The sequence below is a fragment of the Cervus elaphus genome, chromosome 30 (assembly GCF_910594005.1).
Source record: "Cervus elaphus chromosome 30, mCerEla1.1, whole genome shotgun sequence".
Classification (NCBI taxonomy): Eukaryota; Metazoa; Chordata; class Mammalia; order Artiodactyla; family Cervidae; genus Cervus; species Cervus elaphus.
The window spans coordinates 82666073-82683816 of NC_057844.1; the positions used below are offsets into that span (position 1 = coordinate 82666073).

The 17744-nt window shown below is 43.0% G+C and overlaps 1 protein-coding gene across 3 annotated transcripts in view; it reads left to right on the forward strand.

Moving 5' to 3' along the window:
* The window catches only part of TNFSF13B (TNF superfamily member 13b), a 30422-nt gene extending 18998 nt beyond the window's left edge, over positions 1–11424 (forward strand). For 2 of the 3 annotated variants that reach the window (XM_043892396.1, XM_043892397.1), the window contains exons 4-6: positions 6011–6123; positions 6210–6360; positions 9539–11424. In XM_043892396.1, the coding sequence (XP_043748331.1) occupies positions 6011–6123; positions 6210–6360; positions 9539–9651 (377 nt within the window). In that variant the 3' untranslated portion in view covers positions 9652–11424. The remainder of the gene's footprint in view (positions 1–6010; positions 6124–6209; positions 6361–9538) is intronic. The other variant, XM_043892398.1, reaches the window with a different exon arrangement.
* Positions 11425–17744: the final 6320 nt, after the last annotated feature.

Consider the following 17744-nt stretch of genomic DNA (forward strand, 5'->3'; position numbering starts at 1 on the left):
GGGCTACAGTCCCTGGGGTCGCAAAGAGTCAGTCACAACTGTGTGCGGCACGCAGAGATCCCCATCTAATCTCCCAGACCTCCACCAACCCCTGCTCTGGACTCGGGTGGCCCCAGTACAACCACAGAGGCCCTTCTCCAGGGGCTTAGGGGGTCAGAGGCAGAGAAGGGGAGAATTCAGAGTGATGAGACAGCTGCCTGTGGGGCTGGGGGGCCGCAAGCCCAGGAAAGCAGGCCAAGTGTAGAGGCTGGGGGAGCGGAGGGCTGGACATCCCAGCGTTCAGAAGGAGCACTGACCTGCCAGCAGCTTGACTCTTGCCCAGGGAGACTTCTGATGTTTGAAACGAGAGATGATAAATGTGTGTTGTTTTAAGCCACTGTGTGTGGTAATTTGTTACAGCTGTAAGAAGAAATTAATGACGGTCCTCTGAATCAACTTTCTCTGACACATAATGGGCCTTTAAAGACTGCAGTAGTGCCAAGGGGTTGCTCTGCTTGAATTTTTCTTGCTTTAGTTATGTCTCTCTGGGTTCTAATTATGTATACGCTGGTGATTTTTTTTTGGCTGTGCCGAATCTTAATTGCGGAATGTAGGGTCTTCTGTCTTCATTGCAGCACGCGGGATCCTCAGTTGCAGCCTGTGGGCTCTTAGCTGTGGCATGCGGGATCCAGGTCCCTGTCCGGGGATTGAACCTGGGACCCCTGCATCGGGAGCACGGTCTTAGCTGCTGGACCACCAGAGAAGTTCCCGTGCTGTTAATTCTTTACCTGTTTTTTTATTTCCTATACTTCTACAACTTTTCTCAAAGTCTTAATGCTTTCTTTATTTCCCTCTCACTTTGTTTTGTGCAGAGCCCATTTTTCCCTTCTGAAACTCTTATGTTCTTCTAAGTGAGCTTTTTTCCCTCCTAATTTCCCGAATCCTCTTAGCTGGCAGCTGACACGGTATTGTCTGTAGATTCCTGCATGTGTACAAGAGACTCATCACCTTCCGTGAGTTGATTTTTTGCTGACTCTTTGTGAACTCTGCTGCCTCCCGGGCCTTGACCATTTCCTCGGCTTCTCCTCCTGACTTTTATGCTCAGCTTCGGCGTGACCTCAGTGACTTCCGGCCTCCCTTGGAGTTATTTTGGAGGATGTGGACATCAGTCTAGATCAGACCACAGACATCAATCTGTTTCTTGCAAGGGCTTACGGGAGGTGAAAAGGGAGAGAGATGATTCCCGCAGTCAGGTTGATAGCGGAAGTCTCTTTTCGGTTTTTCAACATAATGATTTCATAGAGGCAGTGATGAGATTTAATCTCACGGTAGAATTTGACACTTGATAAGTCCCTCCTTTTATTAAAGAGATTTGATTGTTGACTTTTATTTTTGGCTGCCCTGGGTCTTCATTGCTGCGTGCGGGCTTTCTCCAGCTGCGGCGAGAGGGGCCTGCCCTCCCGTTGCGGTGTGCAGCCTTTTCACGGCGGTGACTTCTCGTTTCAGAGCGCAGGGTCCAGGGTGCGGGCTCAGTGGTCGTGGCACATGGGCCTCATTGCCCCTTAGCATGTGGGATCTTCCTGGGCCAGGGATCGAATCCGTGTCCCCTGCGCTGACAGGCGGATTCTTAACCACTGGACCATCAGGGAAATCCTCCCTTCTTTTCAAAGCACGTGCTCTTCTTGGTTTGTTTCTCCAGCCATGTTCCTTGCTTTTTTACCCACTGCTTTTTTTAAACTTTTAAAAAGGTTCCTTCACTGTGGGTGTTTTTCAGACCTCTGATGCAGCCCCCTTATCTTCATTCTGGTTTCTTCCCAGCCTTAAGTCCTCTATGTTGTCACTTAACAGCGTGTGTGATGGCCGCAATGCAGATCTTTAGGCCAGCAGACTTTCCTGAGATCCAAGCCTATTTATACCTCTGTCCATTGAACACCTCTTCCCGAGGATCTTGGTGACATCTCAGCGTGAACTCTGGACTTTTCCCCTACATCTGGTCCTCTTCCTGTATCCCCTGTTCCAGTAAGTCTGCTGCCTGCGCCTTTAGTTGTTCAGTCCAGAATTCTGGGTGTCATTCCTGACTGCTTCCCTGAAGCCAGTGCATTAAGCTCGAAACTTTATTGGTGATTCCTCATGTATGTCATTTGAGCTGATCTGTTTCTCTTCATTTCCACTTCACCGTCCTGGTACAAACCCCCATCATCTCTCACCTCGGCTGGTTTCCTTGCTTCCAGTTTTGCACTTTTCTCAACTGGGAGCGACACGGCGGTGTTTCTAAAACACAGACGTCGTCATTTTTCTCCCCTGCACACAGCCCTGCGGGGCCTCCCGTCTCCCTTCTGGTGGCTCAGCCTGTGTGGCTCTGCCTGGCTGATTTCTTTTTCTGTGGGTTTTCCTAGTCCTGCCTCAGCTACAAAGTCATACGCCTACTGTGGATTTCACTGCCAGACGTATGTGTCCAAGTAAAAAGTTAATCCCTGTTTCTTGACTTGGCTCACTTAATCTGTCTTCAGAAATATTATCAGTATCTTCTCCTTTAAAACTATTTCCAGGAATTTTAAGATAATAAAATAGAAAATCAAGAGAAGTAGCCAAGTGTGATAGCTGTGATTGACAGCTGCTGTCTGAAGCCTTTCTGGTTAATTATTTAAGGAAGTAACACTGGAAGTATAAATAATTGGGAGGATGTTTCCTTTTCATAAAATAAAATAAAAAACAAACATTAGCAAAGTAGATGTGATTTTCCTATAAAAATGTATTGTCCTAAAATTTATCTACAAGTCTTTCACATATATCACAATAGGAAAGATCTACTCTTAAAAGCAGGCATTTTCAGAAATACATGTGAGTTATTTTTATACTTGAATATTGTCATTTTAATTTAATTTCACATATTAATGTACACAGTAATTTGTTAAGTTTTCAAAGACATTTAAATACATCAAGTATTTAAAGCTGAGTGGAGCTGGGAAGTTCACACTTTATATACCAAAATATATTAGTATTTTAGCTGTTGGAAACAAAATTAAGCATTAATGCTCCTAGTATTTACCTTCACTGACTGAAATAAAACCCCACAATATAAGAACTGTGAGTTGAGTTTATTCAGTGTCTTACTGAGGACTATAGCCCAGAAAACAGTCTCTCAGACCGCTCTGAGAAACTATTTCAAAGTAAGGGAGAAGCCTGGATTTATGTAATTTTTTTTAATAGCAAAAGATTACTGCTAATCACAAAGAAACAAAGAAAAGACATCTAAATTCAACGATTTTAGTGCTTTTCTATGTACGAGGAGGAGGTGCAAGAATCTGGGGTCATTGAAATCTTTCCTTTCCACATTCTTAAATATCTACTGTAAGGAGTGATTCATATTAGCTTAGAGAAGCTTTCTATAGAATAGGCATTTAGTGCATGTTTTCTTGTTAGCATGTATCTATCCGTGGTCTAACTAGCATGCAAAAAAAACCTAAGTTTTAATGTGTAGAAACATACTATGTATGCTTACGTTTATAATTACTTTACCTTTTAATTGATTTTTTAGTGTATTTTCTTAAATTTAAAGCTCACTTAGCAGCACAGATTGACGGAGTGCACGCTGTGGGCTCGGCTCCATCCTGGCCTCTGGGTTTCCAGCTGTCCCTGTGGGACAGTCGTTGGCTTGGCCTCAATGTCAGCAACAGGGATCTATGAGTGCTCAGCGGTGTCTGACTCTTTACAGCCCCATGAACTGTAGCCTACCAGGCTCCTCGGTCCATGGAATTTTACAAACAAGCATACTGGAGTGGGTTGCCATCCCCTACACCAAGGGATCTTCCCAACTCAGGGATCGAACCCACATCTCTTGCATCTCCTGCATTGGCAGGTGGATTCTTTACCACTTACACGGAATGGAGTGTAATCCAAGTGTGTGTGTGTGTGTGTGTGTGTGTGTGCATGCTCTATTGTATGTGGGCAGGGCTGGGGGAGAAATGTACACAGTACATAAAAACAAGTAAGTGATTCTCTCTCATTAACAAGAATGTTTCCAGCAAGATAAGATGAAGTGCCAAAAATAAAAGAGAAAATAAGAATATAAGCCTAATAAGGACTTGCTTTTCCTTCTCTTCTGACAATATAGCAGTGAGATTTGGTAAGAACTGGCTAACTTTATAGGTATAAGTATAGTATAGAGAAATGGGGGATCAATGTAAAGTACAGTAAACAAAATTTATAGTCGGTAAATATGTCTAGTCAGAATATAAACATGCAGACTTAAAAATACGTGTTTCACTTCAAGATTTCTTATTACCTCTCTGATGGAGAGTGTTTCATTTCCCAGAGATTCAGCAACCAGGTAGTAAGATGCTTTTAAAGCTTGTGACTTTTGTGCTAGTGACTAATTTCATAGTACCATGATTAGGATTTCTTTAAATACATATTTTCTGCATTTGGTTTGGGTCAGGCATCATTTAAGTCCCTGAGGAAACAGCAGGGAACTAAACATGAACAGTCCCCAAGCTCAGAGAAGTTGGAATCTAAGATATGTGTGGCTCTGAAGGGGGAAAAGAAGCCCTCTGTGTTCAGAGTGTCGAATAAAACGTGAAAATAATTGCCTTCAGTCATCAGCTTGTATTTATAATTTTTAATAATAACAACCCTGATATTAATTCTTCCTCGTGTTTTCAGAACCCTTCGTTAAAGAATGCTGTGGGCACATGATCTCTAAACAGAATTTAAAGCTACATCATTATAATCTTTTCCCCAGAATAATGTCGTATGAAAACAAGCGATGATGAGGTTACCTCTGTTCTGTGTAACTGGGGGGGGGTCTTTATTGGTGGATTGTCGTTACCCAGGGTGGCACCAGATGGTTTTCACAAAAGGAAGTGGTTTCTCGGAGACCATCTTTGGGAACAGAAAGTTGGGGGGATCGGGCTGCTCCCTGTGTGGGAACTTAGGAGAGGAGGGGTGAGCTGTAGGGGCACCCCCTTGCTGCCTCATCTCTCCTTTCTACCACCCCTGCCCCCCGGCCCCCTGCCAAAGAAGGGTAGAGGAAAATTTTCTTCCTCCCCAGCAGAATCAAAGAGAAACTGCAAATCTCTATCGGTGTGTTATTCAGAGACCTTTCTTTGGCCTCAAACTCTCCCATCCAGACTAGACATTATTATGAAAGTTGCTAAAATACAGAAGGAATCAAAACCCCAGACATTACATATGAAGCGCTTGCTTTCAAGTTCCTGTATCTGATAGCTGGCCTGGGTGAGTATGTAAATGATGCTGAGAAACCGCCGGAGGATAGTCATTTTTTTAAAAGATGAATGTCTCCTCTAAGTTTCAGACTTAGGTTAGTAACTAAGCATGTTATCAAAAGGTATATGTGTCGGGTCCAGCTGCTCACCGCTCAAAAGCCAAAAACCAAGCCAGTTGGTGGAAAGGAAAGTTTGCCTTATTTCAGATGCTGGCAACTTGTGGGGGAGAGAGGTGGACATCTGTCCACTCCCCCCTTCCCTAATAAATGGGGGTGAGAGCTTTTATAGACAGAGTCAGGGTGGGGGCTACAGGCAGAAACAGCGCAGCCGTCTCTGACAGGCATCCGCAGAGTGGTCCTCAGCGGTCTGACCAGCGTCATCCTGGTCGTTTCAGGCACAGTCTTCAGTCCCGGGCGCACCTGTCCCATTTCTCTGCGGTCAGTTCTCGGAACTGGGGCAGCTCGTGTCCTGGTTCAGCCTGGTCATCCTCCACCTGGGGTTTCAGTGTCTATAAGCCAGCTCACAGGATGTGGCTCAGAATATCATCTATAGCCCTTGAGAAAGAGCTAAATGTCCTTGATGGTGCTTAATGACTATTATTATTTAGTCTCCTTAGACTATTCTCCTCTGTTGCAGCATTTCTCACTGCTCTGATTAAACTTATTCTTTGACGAAAGTTTTCCGCAGAAAAAAGGCAGGCATGATCGGGGGGCAAGGGTCATAGAGTCCTGCTCTGTTTCAAGTGGAGGTGAAAAACTGCGTTTCTCAGGGTTTTTCTTCCTTAAAAACCATTCTCTTCATTGTAGGAGCATACACCTTTGTTCCTTGGCTTCTCAGCTTTAAAAGAGGAAGAGCCCTAGAAGAAAAAGAGAATAAGATTTTGGTCAAAGAGACAGGCTACTTCTTTATCTACGGTCAGGTAGGTTCGACCCTGCGCCCACCGCCACTGTCCGATGCCCCCATTTCGTGCTGACTTCTGACAGAGTTCTTTGGTTTGTTCCCCAGGTTTTATACACCGATAACACGTTTGCCATGGGACACCTAATACAGAGGAAAAAAGTCCATGTCTTTGGGGACGAACTGAGTCTGGTGACTTTGTTTCGATGTATTCAAAACATGCCTGAAACACTACCCAATAATTCCTGTTACTCAGCTGGTAAATAATAGTTCTATATACATAGACAGAAAGACAGTCCTCAGTATACTGTGCGGTTTTTGTGATCTCATATGATAAGTTAGTCTGTTTTGATAGAGACAGATGCAATCATTACTTTGGATTTTAATTTGATTATTAGCTAACTAATTAATAATAAGTTTGTCATTTTTATATACATTTAGAAAGGGCAGTAGCTTCACAGTGATCCACTCTAGAGTGAGCTGTGTTTCCTTGGAGCTGTGAGAAGAGTGCTTGCATCATAGGAGAATGATGACCTATGCCAGGCACATCCCCCCGTGCTCCCTGCTCTAATCCTCCTTAAGGAAGCGGGGTGGGGCCTGAGACACAGAGAGGTAGGCACATTGTCCGGGGATGCCTGGCTGGTCAACTCCAGAACTTGGTTTAAATGAGCCAGTCTGCCCCGAGCGGGAGTCAGGGAATCTTGCCTCTTCTTTACCTCCCTCCTGTGGAAGAAATGCCCTTTGGCCAGTTTTGAATGTCAGGTCCAGAGGCACTGTTCTCTTCTGGGGTCACTGGCCACCGGATGGATACGGTTGGGATGCGAAAGGGTAGGAGTGAGCCTGCTTTTCAACTCAGGGCCAGAGGACTGGAGGGAAAAGGGAACGTGCGAGCTGTCTTCATTTCAGGTCTGTTGGGGCTGTAATTGCCGTCCGTTATCATTGTTGTTCAGCCGCTAAGCCACGTCTAACTCTTTGGAACCCATGGACTGCAGCACGCCAGGCTCCCCTGTCCTTCATTAATCTCCCGGAGTTTGCTCAAATTCACGTCCACTGAGTCAGTGATGTCATCCAACCATCTCAGCCAAATGAATTGCCATCAAAGCCTTCATTTTATTTGGGGGTAATTTCAAACTAATCAAGGCCAGTACTTGAAAAAAAAAAAGTTGCCTTAAACACATTTATTTCTCTCTGCTGGTTTTGACAGCTCCACTCATGACCCCAAGGAAGGTCCTCCCTTCCAGACAGCATGAATGACTGTGGAACATGGAGTGGAGGTTGGCTGTGTGATCTGAAGCTGTGTGTTCCAAAGGCTCTTACTGAGAAATGCACAAGGGATCAAGACAGAAAGGATAGCAGAGACGCTGGTCATCCTGGACCTGCAGCCATAAATAGCTCTGACGGGGTGTTGAGGAAGTTTGCTTAGATTTGAATTCCCTAATTTTCATAGAGAACTGCTACCCTGCAGCCTGTGGTAACCAGTATTTCTTGTTGCAAAATATCTGTAAATGGTGAGGTCACTTCGGCCTGTTGTTTATTTACATTAATTAGCACTTAGAGCTTTACAACATACTCCTTTATAAATTTTTCTGATCATCAGCTCCCCCATGTTACTTTCTAGCCTTATTTTTTAAGAATAAATAACTTGACCTTAAAGATATTTCTCAGTGCTAATAGCTTAGCATCACTTACAAAAAGGGTTCTCTAGGAAATTTCAGGTTTGCAGTTTTTATCTGTTCTAGAGCAAATTTGTTTAAAATCATTAAAAGCTACACATTGGTGTATAAAGTGTTTCCATAATAATCTGAAAAAAATTAAAATGGTCCATTTGAAGAGCTCAGTATCACACCAAGGAACCTTTCTTGTACATGAAACTGAATCTTATTCATCATGTCATTAACAAATTAGCGATTGCTACCATCTGGAAGAACTGAAATAGCCAGTAACTCAGTGTTGAAACTTTAAGTAGGACCTACTTTGAAAAGTAGCTAATTCACACTGACTTTGAGAGTTACTGTTACAAAATAATCTGTGATCTATAGCCTTTGTCAAATTATTAGATTATCTTGAATATCTGTGACAATGACTAATCCATTCAACAAATCACTTCAATCTTTTTTTTTTTAACTACTTAATGTAATCACCAAATACCATGGGAAAGAGTGCACTTTACCCTTAATAATATCTAAGTTCTTCTGTTACTGTTTGTTACTGTCTGTCTTGGTCTGTTATCAAAAAACAAGATCCTGGAAGACAGACTCTTTGATCATTCTGATCACTGCCCCATACATGTCTGCGAAGGTGTCTGGGATATCTGAAATGTTCAGTGAATAAACACTCACTGGCTGTAGTTGGGGGAAACCCAGGTGTTTGGGGCTTGACAGTGGAATTGCGGTTAAGGTAGATGTGCTTCTGTAAATACATTTTCACGGCTTGCTCATGAAACAGGGCGACTGCTCTTAAAATTATTAGTTCAAAGTTTGACAATTCAGTTGTGTCAATATGATGTTTGTTTGTTCCTCGGTTTTCTTCTCTGCCTCTCCTCCTCTTAATTTTTTTCCTTCATATTTTTCTTTTAAAATGGGGTCAGGAATGACCTGATATACTGAGTGTAGTTCCTGAGTTGCATTTTGTATTCCTGAATCACAGGCTACGTAATTGTAAATTAGGCACATGCAGATTAATTGATCAGTTCTGAGAAGCTAATTATCTTGTTACTTTTGATTATAAAGACAGGTTATGGTCATTTAAGGAAACACAAAATATAAAGGACTATAAAAAGCAATCTGAGTGACTCCTAATTCCATAGTCTGGACTCTACAGAAAGACTCTGCTAGCAGATGTGTTTTGTTAATAAGTGGTGTTTTGTTTTTTACTTTCTAATAATTCACACATTATATGCACATTTGAAGCATATTTAGGGCTATGCAGTGTGTGTGCATGCATATTTTTGTATTTTTATTTAACATTATTTTTTAAAGTTTCCCTTGACAGTGAAGTGAAGCAAAGCCGCTTTTAACTTTATAATATTCCATCTTGGGATGTGCTATGATTTACTAAACTTTTTTTCTTATAGTTAGACTTTTGGTTCATATTTGGATGCTCCGTTTTGTCAACAGTAGGTGATACTGGGTTGGCATAAAGTTCCCTCGGGTTCTCCATAACATCTTGCAGAAAAAACCATGCGAACATGTTGGCCGACCCCACATATTCGTGTGTCTTTTATAACTCCTTCTGCTCATTTCTTTTACTATTTTTTAAAAAAAATTTTTAGGCAAGTAGAATAATAACTGGTCTAGAAACCCACTGCTGTAATGTGAAAAGTGAATGCCTGTGTGAAGTGTTTTTCCCAAAACCAAGTCGTCGTCTTTAACGTTCTGCCCTCCCCTCTTCTTTACCCGCACAATGGCTTCAAGTTGTTGCCAATCATTCCTCTGCAGGCATCGCGAAGCTGGAGGAAGGAGATGAACTCCAACTGGCAATACCCCGGGAAGATGCTAAGATATCCCGAGATGGAGATGGCACGTTTTTTGGAGCCCTGAAGCTTCTGTGACCTGCTCACACCTCGTGTGTGGCTCTTTTCTTCCCTTCTCTGTGCCTCTAGAGAGAGAGCACTTAACTGGAAATACCAGAAGGAAAACAAAGTAGTTACCATAGCCTTTTCTGGGAGCTGTTTGTTTGGTTTGCTGCAACTGGACCAAAACAGGAAATTTAACAGACAACCACAGCCAAAGGGTGTCATGTGAATTACGAGAACTAGAGCCCATTTACGGAAAAATAGAATTAGGAAGACTTACACTATAATGCCACGTTGAACAACTTAGTGCTTCTTGCCTTGGAAGAAGCACAAGATTCAAAGGGGCGGTGATTGTTTCTTCCAAAATGATATTCCACTGTTTGCTGTGCAACAGAGCTTGTGACTGTAGGACATGAAGACATTTGGGGGGAAATCTCAGGATTTATCCTCTATTTTTATGTTAAATACCCTCTTCTATTAATCCTGAGGAAACGAAAAAAAAAAAAAAAGGTAGCGAAATCTTGCATTCTGTACATGAAAAAGTAACTGAAAGTTTAAATTTAAATATCGTATTAGATAATCGGACTCAAAATAGGATACTGGTACTATTTAAGTCTTTTAGGTTTATTTCAAGTTTGCAGTTCTAGCTCTAATATTATACCTTACCCGCTGGAACACTCTGTGACATGTTTCACAGAAGGGAAATCATTCTCTCATGTGCCTACACTTCAGAGTACTTTTTACAGCTAATTTCAGTTACTTCGGAAACTTTTAATATATTTTCAACTCATGCATGTAAACGTTCATTGAAAAAAGTAACCCTCGTGGTTTTTCATAAAAATAAAATCTGCCATAGAAGTTAATAAATACAGTTGTAATAATGTAATATCATCTCCCTATATTTCCTTTCTTCTGTTTTAAACTGCTGCTATTGTAGTTCACATATCCCAGCCTTTAAAAAATACTCATGTTGATAGCTTTACAGAAGTTGAGGATAAATTAAAGTTCTTGGCATCCTGAGTAGGGCATATACCATGTGCTGTTCTAAAGATTGTTGTTGTTTTTGTTGTTCAGTCACTAAGTTGTGTCTGACTCTTTGTGACCCCATTATCACACGCCAAAAGACATTGTCCTGATTTTCAGCTTATAAAGAACCATTTTTGAGAATATCATAATACTTATCTTTTATAACATCATTTGTTTCACTTTTTAAAATGTCATCAGTTTACACAGTTTACTTCATTGTTTAAACAGATGGAAAAACAGACCCTCATCTACACTAGTTTTCCCCAGTTTACATTAAAATATTTTTAAAGGTATTTTTTCAAAACAAACTTGTTGGTATTTTGTGTCTAAAATTAAACTTTGTTCAGCATTCTGATTCCTATGGTTTCAGCTTTGGGGTTAAAATAAAATATGTTCTGCAATTTATTTGTTTTACAATATTATCATGAAAAAAGAAGTGATAGGTGGGGTAGAAGTTTCGATACTAGAAGGAAGTTAGAGAGATTCTTAGTGTTGCTGCTAGTTGGATTGCCCAATAAAAAACGTCAGTGCCTTTGCCTCATTTTTGAATTGTTTGTCTTATGCCATTCATCTTTTGGTTTCTCTCTGTAACACTGAATGTTGTCATAAAAATTAGGTGCACAAAGTGAATGATATTCAATATCCTGTGATAAACCATAATGGAAAAGAGTATGAAAAAAATGTATATATGTGTACAATTGAGTCACTTTGCTTTATAGAAATTAACACAATATTGTAAATCAATCATACTTCAATTAAAAAAGACTAAAATGATAAAAAAAATTAGGTGCATAAATGATAAAACATTATAAAGTAGCGTGTGTATGTGTGTTAGTTTGTGATGTAAAGTATCTGAAATCATAAATATGTTTTTTTATTTCAAAAAGAATTTGTTTACTTCAATACTATATATATGAAGTTATACATTAAATATTTCTTAGGACCTGGGTTAAATAAGGGCTTCCCAAGTGGAGCTAATGGTAAAGGACCGTCTTGCTGATGCAGGAAATGTAAGAAATGCAGGTTTGATCCCTGGTGGGGAAGATCCCCTGGAGGAGGGCATGGCAACCCACTCCAGGATTCTTGCCTAGAGAACCCCACGGACAGAGGAGCCTGGCGGGCTACAGTCCATGGGGCTGCAGAGTCGGACACAACTGAAGCGACTTAACTGAAACACGCACAGGGTAAATAAAGATAATACGATGACGACAGGCTTGGGCCATAAGCTCTTGTAATCTACAGCTTGCAGCGTTTTGCTTTTTAAATGACTTAGCATATTTTGTCAGCAGATGTGGAATTCAGCCACATAAAATAGTTTTAAAATTTTTTGCTTTCCGCTCCACCCAGCATTAAAATGTGACTCTTCTCTTCCTTGTAAGTGAAATTGTGAGGAAAATCAGACATCGGTTGAATTAAAGCTTATGTAGCCATCAGGAAGTAGAATTAAATCGGAAAGAGAAAGACAAATACCATATGACATTACTCCTATGTGGAATCTAAAATATGACACAAATGAGCCAATCTACGGAACAGAAACAGAATCAGGGACACAGAGAATAGACTTATGGTTGCCAAGGGGGAGGGCGATGGGAGAGCGATGGGGTGGAATCTGGGATTAGCAGATGCAAACTAGGATATAGATGGATATAGATGGATAAACCACAGGGTCCTACCATATAGCACAGGGAACTGTGTTCAATATCCTGTGATAAACCATCATGGAAAAGAATGTATAACTGAGTCACTGCTGAGTACAGCAGAAATTAACACAACATATGTAAATCAACTATACTTCAACAAAAAATAAATTCAAAAAAAGGTCAGGTAGATACAGAGATCTGTGCAGGACATTCACCGCAACAGTCAGTGCTCCTGCCCAGGTTCACCCTTCTCTCTCTTTCCTGCAATTAATTTTAGCAGAAAACAATGTTATCTTGGGATTTCCTACCAAAGAAAATTTCTAAGGCTTAAGTACATGGGCCCAGGCCAGATATTCTTCTGTCTTGAATCCAAATTCAAGATTCGTGATGCTGAATAACCACCCAGCTGTTGTTCAGTCGCTCAGTCGTGTCCGACTCTTTGCGACCCTGTGGACTGCAGCACGCCAGGCTTCCCTGTCCTTCCCCATCTCCCAGAGTTTGCTCAAACTCAAGTCCATCGAGTTGGTGATGCCATCCAACTGTCTCATCCTCTGTCATCCCCTTCTCCTCCTGCCTTCAGTCTTTCCCAGCATCAGGGAAAGATCTTTTCCAGTGAGTTGGCTCTTTGCATCAGGTGGCCAAAGAAGTGGCATTTCAGCATCAGTCCTTCCAATGAATATTCAGGACTGATTTCCTTTAGGATGGACTGGTTGGATCTCCTTGCTGTCCAAGGGACTCTCAAGAGTCTTCTCCAACATCACAGTTCAAAAGCACCAATTCTTCAGCACTCAGCCTTCTTTATGGTCCAGCTCTCACCTCCATACATGACCACTGGAAAAACCATAGCCTTGTCTAGACAGACCTTTGTTGGAGAAGTGATGTCTCTGCTTTTAAATACGCTGTCTAGGTTTGTCATAGCTTTTCTTCCAAGGAGCAAGCATCTTTTAATGTTTGCATTCATGAATGCAGCATTCATGGCTGCAGTCACTATCCACAATGATTTTGGAGCCCAAGGAAAGTGTGGGCCCTGAATGACTGAGCCGAGCATCCCGAGGAAGTCATGGTGCAATCCTCGCTGACACCTGGAGGAATCCCTCCATCCTCCAGGTTCTGCAGAGAAGGTCCTCCCAGGGTGCTTTGTTAAGGGCACAGCAACCTGTCAAGAGAAGAACTTAAGAATCCTTTTGCCCTTTGAATCCCGAACCAGGAGACATTACTCTGAAGACGCTCCTGCTCTAGGAGACCACCAGAGAGCCTGGACGTGTTTGGTTTGGCCGCCATATTGCTTCATCATTTTCTAGTTGTTTTCTAATATAAACATCTAGACTTAAGACATGAAACAGGACATTTACACTTCCTTCAGAAATACGGCTGTTTTCTTTTGCAACCTTGGAGAGGGATTATAATATACGTGCGATAATACTAAGAATCGTAAGGGCACAGCCTGGTGATATGTTTTCACAAAGTGGACCCCCTCCTGAAATCACCTCCCCAATCTCAGCACCCCAATCTCGCCAGCACCCCAAAGTCTGTCACCTCCTCTCCAACCTTCAGAGATCACCATTCCTACTTCTGTCCTTGAGGTAGAGTTTTGCCATTTGGATTTTATAGAGACGGCAGCTTACAGCATGTAAGCTTTTGAACATCTGCCACCACTTTGTGAAACCCTTCCACACTGTTTTCTATAGAGACAGATCATTCTCCTTCTTGGCTGAGTAGAATTTCATTTTGCGATTATATTACACTATATGTGTCTGTCTTACTATTGGAAGACCTTTGGGCTATTTCCTGTTTGAGGCTATTATGAGTTATGTTTCTGTGAATATTCTCTGCACTGTGAATATTCTCTGAAAATATTTTGAGGACCCCTAGGTACTTATTTCTGCTGGATCTGTAGGTAGGAGTGCACTTGTATTTTTTTGTTGTTTTTATTTTTTAAGCTGGAGTATAATTGCTTTACAATGCTAGTCTCTGCTGCACAAAAACGTGCGTCAGCTACATACATGCATGTCTCGCCTCCCTCTTTAGGCTTCTTTCCACATGTCTAGGTCATCAACAAGCTGAGCCCCCCGTGCTCTAGAGCAGGTCCCCACAGCTCTCTATTTTACACGCAGTACCGTCTACACGTCACTGCAGGCAGATTCTTTAGCTCCTGAGACACCAGGGAAGCCCCAAAGTGTCAGCCACTCAGTCCTGTTCAACTCTTTGCGGCCCTGTGGACTGGAGCCCGCCAGGCTCCTCTGTCCACGGAATACTCCAGGTAAGAATACTGGAGTGGGTAACCATTGCTTTTTCCAGGGGATCTTCCTGACCCAGGGATTAAACCAGGGTCTCCTGCATTGCAGGCAGATTCTTTACCGTCTGAGCCACCGGGGAAGCCCAGTGTATATGCCAATGTTACGGGAATGCATTGTTATGATATAGATTGTATGCCCTGCTTCAGTTAGTACTTCCAAAAAATTTCCTGAATAATAAACAATTTCCAGAAAATCACACCGAATGGGCTATCTGAGACCACAATTGCTGGGGCTAGTTTTTTTTTTTTTGGCTGACTTCAGCCAGGCAGGTGCCCTCTGCTTTGCTGCAGACGCTGGGGCTCTCTTTGGCCTGGTGTTATCTCTCTGGCCTGTACTAGGATTATGAATAGAATTTATTCCGGATTACCAGTGGGCTCATTCACTTTTCTAAATTGACTTGTACATGTGTACAAACCTGATTCACTCTCACAGGTCCATCAAGGTTAGAGGGGCTCCACGGTCTCCAGGCTTCTGTGAGATCCCCGTCTCCTCTCCAGGTTCCCTTCTGGGGGCAGCGGAGGGCTCCACAGGCTGGCCCGGGGCCACGGACGACCCCACGCCCAGGGACAGCCCAGCTCGGCCGTGCCCAGGCCAGCAGGAGGTGGATGTCGTTGTCTCTGAAGCTCCGTCTGAGGCTGTCTCTGGCTTCCTCCTGAACTCGCCATTGCCCTGTTGACTGAGTCTTTTGCACAACAGGTGAAAAAGCCTCTGTATCTCCCAAGGTCACTAGACATTTCTGTACAAGAGGGAAAAACATGAAAAAAAGGACGAAGAGGAAGGAGTGGAGGGAGGCAGGGGGAAAGAAAGAAACCTTCTCAATCTGTAAAGAGGTGAAACGTACCCCAGAGAGGGCAGTTTGTCTTTCTTAGGGCTTCCTTTGTGGCTCAGACAGTAAGAATCTGCCTACAATGCAGGAAAGCCGGGTTCGATCCTTGGGTCAAGAAGATCCCCTGAAGAAGGAAATGGCAGCCCACTCCAGTATTCTTGCTTAGAGAATCCCATGGACAGAGGAGCCTGGCGTGCTGCAGTCCATGGGGTCACAGAGAGTCAGACATGACTGAGCGACTGAACTGAATTGAACACTTTATTGCAATTTTATTGATTTTCCAGCGCTGCTCTTTCCCCTCCTGGATACCAGCCAGGGCGCCTCACTGCACGCAGTTGCCGTGTCTCTGTCACCTTCTCTAGTCTGTGCGGGTTTCTCGGACGGCCCTTGTTTTCCTGGTCCTACTATTCTGAGGAGTTCTGGGTAGGTGTTCTGTAGGATGACCCTGTTTGGATTTGTCTGGTACTTTTCTCATGATTCGGATGGAGTTATGATTTTGGGGGACGAACACCGAAGTGAAGCATCCTATTCATCACATCGGATCAGAGATACATAGTCACCTGGCCAGGAAGTAATTGCCAAACTCTCAAGGGATTACTTTGAAATTCCTGTTTCTCATTCCTTTGGAAACACAGCCTTACCTGTGCTTGGTAGAGATGTCATACCCATGCACAACCACCAGAGGGAATGCTAAAACAACTAATTGTTGTTCAGTTGCTCAGTCGTGTCTGACTCCGTGACCCCATGGACTGCAGCACACCAGGCTTCCCTGTCCTTCCCCATCTCCCAGAGTTTGCTCAAACTCATGTCCATTGAGTTGGTGACGCCATCCAACCATCTCGTCCTCTATCATCCCCTTCTCTTCCTGCCTTCAATCTTTCCCAGCATCAGGCTCTTTCTAATGAGTCAGCTCTTTGCATCACATGGCCAAAGTATTGGAGCTTCAGCTTTAACACAACTAAAGTGAATAGTCTATTTGTATTGGGCTTCCCTAGTAGCTCAGATGGTAAAGAATTTGCCTGCAATGCAGGAGACCTGGATTCCATCCCTGGATCTAGAAGATCCCCTGGAAAAGGGAATGGCTACCCACTCCAGTATTCAGCCTTCCTAGGTGGCGCTAGTGGTAAAGAACCTGGCTGCCAATGGTGGAGACGTGGATTCAATCCCTGGGTTGGGAAGACCCCCTTGGAGGAGGAAATGGCAACCCGCTCCAGTATTCTTGCCTGGAGAATCCCATGGACAGAGGAACACGGCAGGCTACACAGTCTATAGGGTCGCCGAGAGTCAGACACGATTGAAACGACTCAGCACAATGCAACTAAATGAACTGTAGTTGTTCAGGGGCTCAGTCATGTCCACTCTTTGCGGCCCCATGGACTGCAGCACGCCAGGCCTCCCTGTCCATCACCAACTCTTGGAGTTTACTCAAACTCATGCCCATCGAGTCGGTGATGCCATCCAGCCAGAAATGGTTACATCTGTTTAATTTTAAAAATAATTATATTAATGTTATATAATGATATATATATATATATATGTATATGTAACTGCACAAAGCTGATTCATACACATTATCTTTTTTTTTTTTTGCCATGGCATGCAGAATCTTGTTTATTGTTTGTTTCTTTGTTTGTTTTGGCCATGCCTCAAGGTATGTGGGATCTTAGTTTCCCGAGCAGTGATGGAACCCGTGACCCCTGCAGTGGAAGCGGGGAGTTCCAACCACTGGACCACCAGGGAAGCCCTCCCTCCTCGTGGTTTTAACTCGTAGCTCCCTCCTGACATGGGACGGTGAGCATCTTTTCAGACTTATTTGCCATCGGTAGGTCTTCTTTGCTGAAGTGTCTGTTCAGATCTTTTTTTTTTCTTTTGCCTACTTTTCAACATATTTTCCTTATTGTTGCGTTTTAAGAGTTCTTTGTCTATTTTTTTATATAGGTCCTTTATCCGATGTGTGTTTTGTAAAGATCACCTTCTAGTCTGTGATTTTTTGTTTTGTTCCGTTGCATTTAATTTTTGCAACCACTCTGTGATTAGAGGTGTTAGTATTAACTCTGTCTTGTAGATGAGGAACTGCGACCATGACTCACGCAAGATCTCAGAAGCCAGAGCACCCGCGTCTGGACGGGGGACCTCTGAAGGCGCTGGGTCTGCAGAGCCAACCGCGTCTTCACTTTCGTGTTCGTGGGCATTAGCTGTGCTCCGCTGAGACCCTCCTGTTGGTCCATTTTCCGTTCATGTTACCCTAGATCCCAGCGCCTGCTTGGAAATGCAGTGAGCTAGCCAGAGTCAGCTTTGAGAACACACTTTTAAATACCGTAAAATCAAACCCCGCTTCCA